This window comes from Salvelinus namaycush, chromosome 14 (assembly GCF_016432855.1).
Source record: "Salvelinus namaycush isolate Seneca chromosome 14, SaNama_1.0, whole genome shotgun sequence".
In the NCBI taxonomy this organism is placed as follows: domain Eukaryota; kingdom Metazoa; phylum Chordata; class Actinopteri; order Salmoniformes; family Salmonidae; genus Salvelinus; species Salvelinus namaycush.
Window position 1 is genome coordinate 14,976,608 of NC_052320.1, and position 14,856 is coordinate 14,991,463.

At 44.2% G+C, this 14,856-nt stretch overlaps 1 protein-coding gene across 1 annotated transcript in view; it reads right to left on the bottom strand.

Annotated features, from left to right (window-relative positions):
* The window catches only part of LOC120059181 (histone deacetylase 7-like), a 67,397-nt gene that overhangs the window by 17,429 nt on the left and 35,112 nt on the right, over nucleotides 1-14,856 (bottom strand). Inside the window, exons 3-10 of the mRNA XM_039008032.1 lie at nucleotides 9,955-10,136; nucleotides 9,587-9,674; nucleotides 8,013-8,133; nucleotides 6,891-6,991; nucleotides 6,143-6,265; nucleotides 5,866-5,975; nucleotides 415-516; nucleotides 62-233 (exon numbers count right to left, since the gene is read on the bottom strand). Of these exons, the coding sequence (XP_038863960.1) occupies nucleotides 62-233; nucleotides 415-516; nucleotides 5,866-5,975; nucleotides 6,143-6,265; nucleotides 6,891-6,991; nucleotides 8,013-8,133; nucleotides 9,587-9,674; nucleotides 9,955-10,136 (999 nt within the window). The remainder of the gene's footprint in view (nucleotides 1-61; nucleotides 234-414; nucleotides 517-5,865; nucleotides 5,976-6,142; nucleotides 6,266-6,890; nucleotides 6,992-8,012; nucleotides 8,134-9,586; nucleotides 9,675-9,954; nucleotides 10,137-14,856) is intronic.

Sequence of the window (14,856 nt, forward strand, 5' to 3'; positions counted from 1 at the left end):
GTTTATTGGAAGTCAAACTTATTACAAGCCAGAATTGTATGTGAATCCTGTGGTGTCTCACCAGCGAGCATTGGGGCGTGCACCAGTCCGGAGGGCTCCAGGATGAGGACAGGCTGGAAGTGAGGGGACAGCGACCCACTCTGCTCCTCCGTCCCCAGGGGAAGGTAGACAGACTGGCCTCCCGCCACCATAGGCACCCGGCCCACCTTCAGACGGGACAAGTCTCCATCACTCTGCACACATACACAGAGAATGTGGCGATAAGTTAACTAGTTGCTATCAAAGAAGAATCTTAGTGTTGTTCTTTTTTTACAATTGCTCTATCTCATTATAATTATGAAAAGCATTTAATTCATAACCTCCATAACATCTACAAGTCTACATCTTTTTCTTCAGGTTGTGTGATATGCTTACCCTGGCGTTGGCTGGCAGGCCCAGGGTGATGGTGGGTAGGACAGAGGAACTCTGGACGGTGAAGTGGGCTAGAGACCCATCCTGGAGCAGCAGTCTCTGGGCCTGAGGGGACACAACATGAATTCAACTATATTGCCTTGACTGTGTACTCTCAAACCTGATAGGTACCTCAGCAGGTGCAGGTCTTGTGTGTAGTGTTTAAGTGATTTTATGTTAGTGAATACATAGTGAGTGTGTGTGTGTGAGAGAGTGTGTGTTTGTGTAGTGTTTAAGTGATTTTATGTTAGTGAATACATAGTGAGTGTGTGTGTGTGAGAGAGTGTGTGTTTGTGTAGTGTTTAAGTGATTTTATGTTAGTGAATACATAGTGAGTGTGTGTGTGTGTGTGTGTGTGAGAGAGTGTGTGTTTGTGTAGTGTTTAAGTGATTTTATGTTAGTGAATACATAGTGAGTGTGTGTGTGTGAGAGAGTGTGTGTTTGTGTAGTGTTTAAGTGATTTTATGTTAGTGAATACATAGTGAGTGTGTGTGTGTGAGAGAGTGTGTGTTTGTGTAGTGTTTAAGTGTATACACAAGTGAGAGTATCATACAAAATGCATGTGGGACAGCCTGCTTATTCTGATAAGCCAAGGCTAGACGACGAAGGTGGAGAGTTTGATTAGATGACCAGATCTGTTGTTGCGTTCAACGAGGTGGAAAGAGTTTGATTAGGTGATCTGGTGTTGTGTTCAACGAGGTGGAGAGAGTTTGATTAGGTGATCTGGTGTTGTGTTCAACGAGGTGGAGAGAGTTTGATTAGGTGATCTGGTGTTGTGTTCAATGAGGTGGAAAGAGTTTGATTAGGTGATCTGGTGTTGTGTTCAACGAGGTGGAGAGAGTTTGATTAGGTGATCTGGTGTTGCGTTCAACGAGGTGGAGAGAGTTTGATTAGGTGATCTGGTGTTGTGTTCAATGAGGTGGAAAGAGTTTGATTAGGTGATCTGGTGTTGTGTTCAATGAGGTGGAGAGAGTTTGATTAGGTGATCTGGTGTTGTGTTCAACGAGGTGGAGAGAGTTTGATTAGGTGATCTGGTGTTGTGTTCAACGAGGTGGAAAGAGTTTGATTAGGTGATCTGGTGTTGTGTTCAACGAGGTGGAGAGAGTTTGATTAGGTGACCAGATCTGGTGTTGTGTTCAACGAGGTGGAGAGAGTTTGATTAGGTGATCTGGTGTTGTGTTCAACGAGGTGGAAAGAGTTTGATTAGGTGACCAGATCTGGTGTTGTGTTCAATGAGGTGGAGAGAGTTTGATTAGGTGATCTGGTGTTGTGTTCAACAAGGTGGAGAGAGTTTGATTAGGTGATCTGGTGTTGTGTTCAACGAGGTGGAAAGAGTTTGATTAGGTGATCTGGTGTTGTGTTCAACGAGGTGGAGAGAGTTTGATTAGGTGATCTGGTGTTGTGTTCAACGAGGTGGAAAGAGTTTGATTAGGTGACCAGATCTGGTGTTGTGTTCAATGAGGTGGAGAGAGTTTGATTAGGTGATCTGGTGTTGTGTTCAACGAGGTGGAGAGAGTTTGATTAGGTGATCTGGTGTTGTGTTCAACGAGGTGGAGAGAGTTTGATTAGGTGACCAGATCTGGTGTTGTGTTCAACGAGGTGGAGAGAGTTTGATTAGGTGACCAGATCTGGTGTTGTGTTCAACGAGGTGGAGAGAGTTTGATTAGGTGATCTGGTGTTGTGTTCAACGAGGTGGAGAGAGTTTGATTAGGTGATCTGGTGTTGTGTTCAACGAGGTGGAAAGAGTTTGATTAGGTGATCTGGTGTTGCGTTCAACGAGGTGGAGAGAGTTTGATTAGGTGATCTGGTGTTGTGTTCAACGAGGTGGAAAGAGTTTGATTAGGTGATCTGGTGTTGTGTTCAACGAGGTGGAGAGAGTTTGATTAGGTGATCTGGTGTTGTGTTCAACGAGGTGGAGAGAGTTTGATTAGGTGATCTGGTGTTGTGTTCAACGAGGTGGAAAGAGTTTGATTAGGTGACCAGATCTGGTGTTGTGTTCAACGAGGTGGAGAGAGTTTGATTAGGTGATCTGGTGTTGTGTTCAATGAGGTGGAGAGAGTTTGATTAGGTGATCTGGTGTTGTGTTCAACGAGGTGGAAAGAGTTTGATTAGGTGATCTGGTGTTGCGTTCAACGAGGTGGAAAGAGTTTGATTAGGTGATCTGGTGTTGCGTTCAACGAGGTGGAAAGAGTTTGATTAGGTGATCTGGTGTTGTGTTCAACGAGGTGGAGAGAGTTTGATTAGGTGATCTGGTGTTGCGTTCAACGAGGTGGAGAGAGTTTGATTAGGTGACCAGATCTGGTGTTGTGTTCAACGAGGTGGAGAGAGTTTGATTAGGTGATCTGGTGTTGTGTTCAACGAGGTGGAGAGAGTTTGATTAGGTGACCAGATCTGGTGTTGTGTTCAACGAGGTGGAGAGAGTTTGATTAGGTGACCAGATCTGGTGTTGTGTTCAACGAGGTGGAGAGAGTTTGATTAGGTGATCTGGTGTTGTGTTCAATGAGGTGGAGAGAGTTTGATTAGGTGATCTGGTGTTGTGTTCAACGAGGTGGAGAGAGTTTGATTAGGTGATCTGGTGTTGTGTTCAACGAGGTGGAAAGAGTTTGATTAGGTGATCTGGTGTTGTGTTCAACGAGGTGGAAAGAGTTTGATTAGGTGATCTGGTGTTGTGTTCAACGAGGTGGAGAGAGTTTGATTAGGTGATCTGGTGTTGTGTTCAATGAGGTGGAGAGAGTTTGATTAGGTGACCAGATCTGGTGTTGTGTTCAACGAGGTGGAGAGAGTTTGATTAGGTGATCTGGTGTTGTGTTCAATGAGGTGGAGAGAGTTTGATTAGGTGATCTGGTGTTGTGTTCAATGAGGTGGAGAGAGTTTGATTAGGTGATCTGGTGTTGTGTTCAACGAGGTGGAGAGAGTTTGATTAGGTGATCTGGTGTTGTGTTCAATGAGGTGGAGAGAGTTTGATTAGGTGATCTGGTGTTGTGTTCAACGAGGTGGAGAGAGTTTGATTAGGTGATCTGGTGTTGTGTTCAACGAGGTGGAGAGAGTTTGATTAGTTGATCTGGTGTTGCGTTCAACGAGGTGGAGAGAGTTTGATTAGGTGATCTGGTGTTGCGTTCAACGAGGTGGAGAGAGTTTGATTAGGTGACCAGATCTGGTGTTGTGTTCAACGAGGTGGAGAGAGTTTGATTAGGTGATCTGGTGTTGCGTTCAAAGAGGTGGAGAGAGTTTGATTAGGTGATCTGGTGTTGCGTTCAACGAGGTGGAGAGAGTTTGATTAGGTGACCAGATCTGGTGTTGTGTTCAACGAGGTGGAGAGAGTTTGATTAGGTGATCTGGTGTTGCGTTCAACGAGGTGGAGAGAGTTTGATTAGGTGATCTGGTGTTGTGTTCAACGAGGTGGAGAGAGTTTGATTAGGTGATCTGGTGTTGTGTTCAACGAGGTGGAGAGTTTGATTAGGTGATCTGGTGTTGCGTTCAACGAGGTGGAGAGAGTTTGATTAGGTGATCTGGTGTTGCGTTCAACGAGGTGGAAAGAGTTTGATTAGGTGATCTGGTGTTGTGTTCAACGAGGTGGAGAGAGTTTGATTAGGTGATCTGGTGTTGCGTTCAACGAGGTGGAGAGAGTTTGATTAGGTGACCTGGTGTTGTGTTCAACGAGGTGGAGAGAGTTTGATTAGGTGACCAGATCTGGTGTTGCGTTCAACGAGGTGGAGAGAGTTTGATTAGGTGATCTGGTGTTGTGTTCAACGAGGTGGAGAGCGTTTGATTAGGTGATCTGGTGTTGTGTTCAACGAGGTGGAGAGAGTTTGATTAGGTGATCTGGTGTTGTGTTCAACGAGGTGGAGAGAGTTTGATTAGGTGACCAGATCTGGTGTTGTGTTCAACGAGGTGGAGAGAGTTTGATTAGGTGATCTGGTGTTGTGTTCAATGAGGTGGAGAGAGTTTGATTAGGTGATCTGGTGTTGTGTTCAACGAGGTGGAGAGAGTTTGATTAGGTGATCTGGTGTTGTGTTCAACGAGGTGGAGAGAGTTTGATTAGGTGATCTGGTGTTGTGTTCAACGAGGTGGAGAGAGTTTGATTAGGTGATCTGGTGTTGTGTTCAACGAGGTGGAGAGAGTTTGATTAGGTGATCTGGTGTTGTGTTCAACGAGGTGGAGAGAGTTTGATTAGGTGACCAGATCTGGTGTTGTGTTCAACGAGGTGGAGAGAGTTTGATTAGGTGACCAGATCTGGTGTTGTGTTCAACGAGGTGGAGAGAGTTTGATTAGGTGATCTGGTGTTGTGTTCAATGAGGTGGAGAGAGTTTGATTAGGTGATCTGGTGTTGTGTTCAATGAGGTGGAGAGAGTTTGATTAGGTGATCTGGTGTTGTGTTCAATGAGGTGGAAAGAGTTTGATTAGGTGATCTGGTGTTGCGTTCAACGAGGTGGAGAGAGTTTGATTAGGTGATCTGGTGTTGCGTTCAACGAGGTGGAGAGAGTTTGATTAGGTGACCAGATCTGGTGTTGTGTTCAACGAGGTGGAGAGAGTTTGATTAGGTGATCTGGTGTTGCGTTCAACGAGGTGGAGAGAGTTTGATTAGGTGATCTGGTGTTGTGTTCAACGAGGTGGAGAGAGTTTGATTAGGTGATCTGGTGTTGTGTTCAACGAGGTGGAGAGAGTTTGATTAGGTGATCTGGTGTTGTGTTCAACGAGGTGGAGAGAGTTTGATTAGGTGATCTGGTGTTGCGTTCAACGAGGTGGAGAGAGTTTGATTAGGTGATCTGGTGTTGCGTTCAACGAGGTGGAAAGAGTTTGATTAGGTGATCTGGTGTTGTGTTCAACGAGGTGGAGAGAGTTTGATTAGGTGATCTGGTGTTGCGTTCAACGAGGTGGAGAGAGTTTGATTAGGTGACCTGGTGTTGTGTTCAACGAGGTGGAGAGAGTTTGATTAGGTGACCAGATCTGGTGTTGCGTTCAACGAGGTGGAGAGAGTTTGATTAGGTGATCTGGTGTTGTGTTCAACGAGGTGGAGAGCGTTTGATTAGGTGATCTGGTGTTGTGTTCAACGAGGTGGAGAGAGTTTGATTAGGTGATCTGGTGTTGTGTTCAACGAGGTGGAGAGCGTTTGATTAGGTGATCTGGTGTTGTGTTCAACGAGGTGGAGAGAGTTTGATTAGGTGATCTGGTGTTGTGTTCAGCTACAGGGCTACAGACAGATGTCCTTCTCCAGTATCACTGTTTTAAACATTTCATTACCCAGACCGCATAGCCTAGAGAAACACACTGAACAAACAGTCCAGAAACTAAGGCTCTACTGGTCCCATCTCCACACAAACACACTAGAGAGGAGAATCAAAGCTTCATGCATATGTATAGGTGTATGTGTGTGTAGGGGAAGGGAGGCTGGGTAAATACCAATCGGATAATAACCTCATGGGACAGCCCGCCAACAGATTGCAGCACTCCGTTCTCATTGGGTAGACTGTCGTTAGGCGAGCTGCAGCCAGACACTGGTGTGCTACTGCTGCTGGGGGACGAGTCTGCAGAGAGAAAAAGGGGGAAAGGGAGGGAGAGAGAGAAAGGGCGAGAGAGAGAAAGGGAGAGGAAGTGAGAGAGAGTTCATAACACAACATGTCTCAGTCATTCTATTAGCCCTGGCACCACAGAGTATAGCGGGCAGCAGTGTTTGGGGGAGTGAGGTACTTACCCAGAGTGTCGGGCACCCGGTGTTTGATGGGGGACGGGGCACTCTCCTTGCGTGTCAGAGGACTCTTACGAGTGTTCAGGTGTTTCTTCAGCTTGTGTTTCACCTTCAGGTTGGGCTCTGAGGCTGCTCAACGACAGAGATAACATCATTAGTATACATTTACTGTCTCCGAAAACTATCCAATACAAAAGAAAGTTAGTAGCTGAGTACAATGTAGAAATCAGGATCAATACCATTGAAAGATAGAATTTCCTGTCCATTCATATATTCTCAGCAGTTTAATTCTGCTGATGTACAGAATGTACCATATGTAGGAAACATTTAGATTTACCGTGAGCTTCTCTAAAACAGGTTCTACAGGCATTGTGAAGCCTAGATCCGATTCCAAACAGGTATTATGAACAGGATGACAGTGATGAAGTAGTGTGCAGCCACGTGGCTAATTAACTGTGTGTCAAAACTGTGTTATAATGAATACTCTGTCAGTCAGTCATCTCTCTGGGCTGTGTGTAGGGCAGGCAACCGTGCTTCAGATTACAGCATTACAGCTTTGTAACAAGGATCTTATGGGCTAATTGAAGAGTGTAGCCTCATAGCATCAGGCCCTGAGGCACAAGGCATGTGAGAACTAAACATTTGCATGGCAAACACCTGGTTTAGTGTGTGTGTGTGTGTGTGTGTGTGTGTGTGTGTGTGTGTGTGTGTGTGTGTGTGTGTGTGTGTGTGTGTGTGTGTGTGTGTGTCTCACCTGCCCTGCGTAGAGGAGTGTCATCTGAGCCGTCGCTGGAACCCTGTGCGGGGGAGGACACTAGAGGCTGGGGCGGCCCACTGGGGTCTGGAACCAGCTCCCTACAGAAACAAAACACAGACACACAACACAGTCAGTCGGATAATCAATTGGAAACTGAAATCAAGGTGAAATGACACATACTGACACATAATGTAATGGTAAAAAATGAAAGCATGCTACTGAGGGTGTAAAGAGTTCTCACCTGTAGCCCACATGCTACTGAAGGTGTAAAGAGTTCTCACCTGTAGCCCACATGCTACTGAAGGTGTAAAGAGTTCTCACCTGTAGCCCACATGCTACTGAAGGTGTAAAGAGTTCTCACCTGTAGCCCACATGCTACTGAAGGTGTAAAGAGTTCTCACCTGTAGCCCACATGCTACTGAAGGTGTAAAGAGTTCTGACCTGTAGCCCACATGCTACTGAAGGTGTAAAGAGTTCTCACCTGTAGCCCACATGCTACTGAAGGTGTAGAGTTCTGACCTGTAGCCCACATGCTACTGAAGGTGTAAAGAGTTCTCACCTGTAGCCCACATTCTACTGAAGATGTAAAGAGTTCTCACCTGTAGCCCACATGCTACTGAAGGTGTAAAGAGTTCTCACCTGTAGCCCACATGCCACTGAAGGTGTAAAGAGTTCTCACCTGTAGCCCACATGCTACTGAAGGTGTAAAGAGTTCTGACCTGTAGCCCACCTGCTACTGAAGGTGTAAAGAGTTCTCACCTGTAGCCCACATGCTGCTGAAGATGTAAAGAGTTCTCACCTGTAGCCCACATGCTGCTGAAGATGTAAAGAGGTCTCACCTGTAGCCCACATGCTACTGAAGGTGTAAAGAGCTCTGACTTGTAGCCCACATGCTACTGAAGGTGTAAAGAGTTCTGACCTGTAGCCCACATGATACTGAAGGTGTAAAGAGTTCTCACCTGTAGCCCACATGCTACTGAAGGTGTAAAGAGTTCTCACCTGTAGCCCACATGCTACTGAAGGTGTAAAGAGTTCTGACCTGTAGCCCACATGCTACTGAAGGTGTAAAGAGTTCTCACCTGTAGCCCACATGCTACTGAAGGTGTAAAGAGTTCTCACCTGTAGCCCACAGGGGGACCACTGAGAGGGTTGGAGCTGGTTCTTCCCAGGGCTTGTTGTTTCTGCTTCTTCAGAATCACCTCCTGGAGCTTCTGCTTCACCAGGGAACTGGCCACGGCACCTGTCAATCAACACAGATATAGAGACCATCAGACCAATCACACTGCATGGTCTGGTAACTGAAGATAGACTATATACAGTATGACACTCCTCCTGTCACAACTACCTCATCCCCATACTGTATTTATTTATTTATCTTGCTCCTTTGCACCCCAGTATCTCTACTTGCACATTCATCTTCTGCACATCTACCATTCCAGTGTTTAATTGCTATATTGTAATTACTACACCACCATGGTCTATTTATTGCCTTAACTCCCTTATCCTAACTCATTTGCACACACTGTTTATAGACTTTTTCTACTGTATTATTGACTGTATGTTTGTTTATTCCATGTGTAACTCTGTGTTGTTGTATGTGTCGAACTGCTTTGCTTTATCTTGGCCAGGTCACAGTTGTAAGTGAGAACTTGTTCTCAACTAGCCTACCAGGTTAAATAAAGGTGAAATAAATAAATAAAATAAACAATGGGAATGGCCCTCTATTAGTCTCTCCCTTTATCCACAGATGGACCTGACCTTCCCAGTGTGTGTGTGTGTGTGTGTAAGGCAACGGGAACAGTGGGCTCTGTGTGAGGACGAGGTAACACGTGATGTCTAGCATGCCTCAGCTCCAGCCCACAAAACACAGAGATAAGCAGCTCAGAGCCACAATGGTCCATTGACAGCCACTCACAGAGAACCAGGCTTGGGACCCACAGGGCAGAGGTCAAAACAACATTACTCAGCTCATCCTCTCCCCTCCTCTTCAGGGCCCTACCAGATACTGTCTGACTGGAGGAATGCTCAGAGACCACACAGATGTATTTATGGCCACACAAAGACAGAGCACAACATTACTGTTTTCCTCTGCTTGTTGTAAGAGATTTGGTATTATTTTTGTATAGGTGCAATTGATGATGACTCAATTTGCTGGGAAAAGGCAGAGGAAAATGCCTCTCAAATGGGTGGGTCTACATGTTTTTTCTGCACAAGGCATTCTTTGGTTAGTTGGGGTGAAAATGTACATTTGCAGAGTGTGTGTGTGTGTGTGTGTGTTGATCTGTGTTTATGTTTGTGTGTGTGCAGGAAGTTTATCTTGTGGAAGTGACATTGATGGATCTATTTCTCTTTACACCAGATTGTGCAGAACATTTTCAAATCAGGGCAACAATACTACAGTGTACAAGCACACACACACATGTATGTTTTTGTATCCTTGTGGGGACCAAACAATTGATTCCCATTCAAAATCCAATTTTTCCTACACCTAACCTACCCTTAACCACTAACCCTAACCATAATTGTAAATGAGCCTAAAATAGCCTTTATCCTTGTGGGGACCAGCGAAATGTCCACACTTGTCTGAATTGTCCCTTGTTTTACAGTCTTTGTGAGGACTTCTGGTCCCCACAAGGATAGTACAACTAAACACACACACACACACACACACACACACACACAGTAAAACTCACTCTGTTGGCTCTTGTCCTTGTGCCACAGCTGCTGCAGCTCTTGCTGTTTCTCCTGCTCCTGCTCACGTCTCCGTTGTTCCATGTTGAACTGAAATACGATGAGACACTCAGTAAAGCATGTGTGGAAACAGGAAAAAGTGCCCCTCTGAACTGGGAATGTGTGACATATGGGTGACAGAAAGAGTTGGACTAATGAGCTTGAATGGAGCATGAAAGTCATTACTAATATGATTTGCACAAATGTAAACATTACAGGCATTAAACATTAAATACAGTACATGTACTGAAATGCATGGATTCCAGGGGCTTCAGTGTGTGAGTGTTTGGTGACTGTGTGCTGGGAGTGGGCATAGCCATACAGAACGTACCCGTATGTGCTGGTGCAGCTGCTGCTGCGAGAAAGGGGTGCAGGGCTGGGGGGAGAAGGGGCTGAGGAGCAGCGGGGGGTGCAGGGGCGTCAGCAGGGCTGTGTCCGAACCCGGCCGCATCACACGCTCCGTCACACGCAGGTCCATGGGGACTGACCCCAGGGGCGCAGACACCGAGGACTCTGATAGTGGGAGGGAGGGGAGGGAGGGAGGGAGGGAGGGAGGGAGGGAGGGGAGGGAGGGAGGGAGGGAGGGAGAGTGTTGAGTTTCTCAGAAAATCCATTCCTTACTACCAACCTCTGGACTTCAGATCAAGTGTTTTCATACAGTACAGCAGTAACACTTAACTCCCAGGGCTCGATTTTCCTCCACTGGGCTGCACTCCTCTCCTAACTCTACATTCTTCAGTGACATAAATGGCAGATGTTTATGGCTTTGCATGCTGCTCCGGGACATTTGCATTGCATGGTGGAGTCAGTGGGAAAGATGCCTCACCACGTTCAACAGGATCCAGGAAGGGTTTGGAAAAGAGATGCAGGTCTTCCTACACAGTATTGACACGTGCACACGCACTTGCACCCGCATACAGACAAATAAATAAATAAAAAGACTTGACATGACATTTCCCAGCAAGTCTTGGGTAGAGAGTTTATAACTACATGCCAGGTCTCAAGTGTCTGAGTCAAAATATGTACATGTCACTCATGAAAGTTGACTTGGCCTGTATCCAAATTATGAGCAGCACCAGTAAAAAAAAAAGTGAAAGGGTAAAATACTGTATAAACACTGAGTGTTTCTGTCTCGGGTAAAGATCTGCAGGCAGGAGAACTTCACCTCACAGCTGGGTTAAAGAGGTTGTGTCGTGACTGAGGGTGAGAGACCGTAGATTCCATTAATACCGCTGTTGAATTGTGAGAATCGCAATATATATTGTAATCGCCACCTAAGCATTGTGATAATATCATTTCGTGAGGTCCCTGGCAATTCTCAGCGTTAGTGTTTAGTGTGGTGCGCACTGTGTTTGAGGAGAAAAGCCTCCTTCATACACACTGCTATAGCCAGCTGTGTACTCTCAACCCCTGAATGGGGAAAACGGATGATGTAACTCATGCTTTAGTTCGGACGTCCATGGAAATCAAAGGGCTATTTACAGGCCCTCACAGTGCACAGCATCAACGTATACTGTATCATTAAACAAACAGTCCATTGTTCACTAGACTATTACTGTTAGACTACATCAATCACTCCCCACTGCTAATGAACCAACAATAAAACGGTGTGTTTATCAATAGAATGAAAAATGTGCTTTTCACAACACCTGATGAGGTGTGTCTTTGCGTGAGTACGCACGCTGTAGTGTGTTTCTGTGTAAGAATGTGGTGTGTCTGTCAAAGTCCAGTTGTTGTTTGTGTGTAAATGCAGCTGTAACACCTGTTCCCTAACATGTTCTGACACAGCCCTGGGTTCAGGGCCTCCATATTAGGAGGCTGGAGTGGAGGAAGGAGAAAGACTTGGCAGGGGCTGCATGAACGCCATCAATGTTTGGAATGATTTAAATCCATCTTGACAAGGAGTCAACAGGCTCTGTGGATGCGTTCAAATGGCACCCTATTCCCTATATAGTGCACTACTTTTGACCACAGCCCTATGGGTCCTAGTCAAAAGTAGTGCACTATATAGCGAACAGTGTGAGATTCGGGAGTCGGAGAACACGTGGATTATTCCAGGAACGTAACAGCAGCGACTCATACAAGGAAACAGAGGGGGCCACTCATCAGCAGAAAACACCAGTGTCTTTCCTGTTTCCATCTCTCTCCCACTACCAACTATATTTAGAACACACAAAGAGAGGGACCACATTTACCTACACAACTATTTTGTTTCTCACAAGAAAGACACTTAAGACTCGCCTTCAGTTTCCACAGTAATGGATCCTACCGGGAAAGTGGGGGTGTGTGTGTGTGCCTGTGTGTGCTGTGAGAAAGAGACCCTGTTTGGCTGACCCTCCCACAGGTACGGCTGTGGCAGTCATGACATTTTGTCATCTGGTTATTGTCATGCAAAAGACTGCCTGTCTCACGGTAATTGACCGTTAATTAACATAAACACGTTTAGCATCTCCAGGCCTCCAAACATACAAACTGCATACAAGCCACTGATGTGTGCCTTTGGAACATATACACTTAAAAAAGTATAATAAATCAATTTAATATACACCATCACAATAAATCCATTACTTAGTTTAGCCAGGTCTAAACAAACATAATATGAATAAAATGTATTTCAGAAGAATAGAATATGAGTTGGTCTACTGTATGTTATCTGGCAATGCTCCATGCCATAGGCTGTAGGCTTATTCATTAAGCAGAAAATATATACTTATAAGTCCCTTGCCTCTATGTTATATTATATGATTTTATAGTAAGAAAAATATAATTGAACTTAACTAAATAAAATAGAAAGGCAATTTTTCCCATTCCGGAGCAAGTGTGCATATGAATTGTCTATGTCAAGCATAAAAGTGATCATTTGAAAGAGGTCCAATATGCTAGAAACTTGTGAATGATACAAACCTTGATTTCCAAATGCCTTGGAAATCAAGAGATACACTACCGTTCAAAAGCTTGGGGTCACTTAGAAATGTCCTTGTTTTTGAAAAAAAAACAAATGTTCTGTCCATTAAAATAACATTAAATTGATCAGAAATACAGTGAAGACATTGTTAATGTTGTAGATGACTATTGTAGCTGTAAACGGCAGATTTATGGAATATCTACAAAGGCGTACAGAGGCCCATTATCAGCAACCATCACTCCTGTGTTCCAACGGCACGTTGTGTTAAAAACGAATACAAGTTTATAATTTTAAAAGGCTAATTGATCATTAGAAAAACCTTTTGCAATTATGTTAGCACAGCTGAAAACTGTGCACAACTGAGCAAGTGTACAAATACATTAGAGTGTCTAGTATGAGAAACAGATGCATCACAAGTCCTCAACTGGCAGCTTCATTAAATAGTACCTGCAAAACACCAGTCTCAACTTCAACAGTGAAGAGAGTTTTCAGCTGTGCTAACATATTTGCAAAAGGGTTTTCTATTTTTCAAATTTTATTTGTCACATACACATGATTAGCAGATGTTAATGCGAGTGTAGCAAAATGCTTGTGCTTCTAGTTCCGACCATGAAGTAATATCTAACAAGTAATCTAACAATTTCACAACTACCTTATACACACAAGTGTAAAGGAATGCATAAGAATATGTACATACAAATATATGGATGAGCGATGGCCGAACGGCATAGGCAAGATGCAGTAGATAGTATAGAGTACAGTATATACATATGAGATGTAATGTAGGGTATGTAAACATTATATAAAGTGGCATTGTTTAAAGTTGCTAGTGATACATTTATTACATCCAATTTTTAATGATTAAAGTGGCTAGAGATTTGAGTCAGTATGTTGGCAGCAGCCATTCAATGCTAGTGATACATGACTGGCGGTGTGGCGGTAATACGGTCAGCCCTACTCACAGGTCAACTGTGCGTCTTGACAATGAGTGTCTGAAATGTGAAACTGGCGGATGGACAAACTGTTCCTCAGAGCCAACAAGTCATGGTGTGATGTGATGATGAAGATCAGATGTGTCTGTTGAAGCCTGGTTCAGGGCTAGGATGAGTCCCACTGGACACTGAACAGACAATCAGCATTACAGAATCTTCCTCGTCCGCTCCTCCTCCTCCCCTGATCCTCTCTCCTCCCATTCTCGCAAACTCTATTCGTTCTTTTTTCTATCGTATCTTTTTCTTCTTTTTTTTGCTTTTTTTTCTGTTTTTGCTTTTTCTTTTCTTTTCGTTCTTTGTTTCTTCTTTTCTTTTTTGCTTTTTTCCTTCTTTTCTCTCTTTTTCTCTTTTCTTTCTTTCTTCTATTTTATCAGTTCTTTTTCTTTTTTCTTCCTCTTTTCTTTCTCCCTAGATCCGTTCTACCAGATTTGATTGACCAGTGTGTACAAAGGGATAAACCTTCTATCCTCCCTCTCTGGTCCCCCCCGTCAAGTTATTAGGGCAAATGTTCACAGAATTACCAACAGAATGACTGATTGAAGAAAGTATGAAAACCAAGAGTACTTGTTGTTAGAATGACTTGATGATTGAGAAAGTATGAAACCAAGAGTCTTTAGATCCTTTCTTTTCTTTACCACAGGAGTCCTTAGTCTTTTTTTTTGTCTTTCTGTAACTAACCCCTTAACTTACTATGGATGACCCACCTTACCCGACCTCTAATCACATCAACCTATCACACACCACCCTCATGATATCACCTGTTTTTCATTCTGCATGAATAGATGTTTGTACAAACTATCATAAAAAAAAACGTAGTTTCCAAAAAAACAGACACAAAAGAACCTGGAAAAAGTAAAACAACGAGGCCCTATCCATGAGAAAAAAAAAAAAAACTAACCCAACAGACATGTGAACTCGTGCTGATTGTGGTGGTCTTGATTTTGGGGGTTACAGAAAACAGTAAAGTCTGGTTAAAAAAAAGAAGTTGTGGCACAGAACAAATCCTGGGGTGGTGATTGAATGGCAAAGACAAACGCAGAGAAGGACTGAGTGGCAACAAGACAGAACACTTATGCTGAAAGCTGAGGTGCGGATGTCCTCTGTTTGGGGTCAAGTCTGCTGCTAGAGAAAAAGTAGAAAAGGAACAAATGGGAGCCCAAATGAGTGTGTCCGTTGTAAATCTCAGGTCCCAGCTCCGCAAACACAATAGGGGTCCACCAAAGTGTCATGGTGTAAATCCTCAGGGCGGCACCAGCACCCAGCCTTCCAACACAGATAGAGCGAAAACAGTGTCAGTGTAAGTTCTCAGGTCCACACGCTCTCTCAAAAGCTCCCA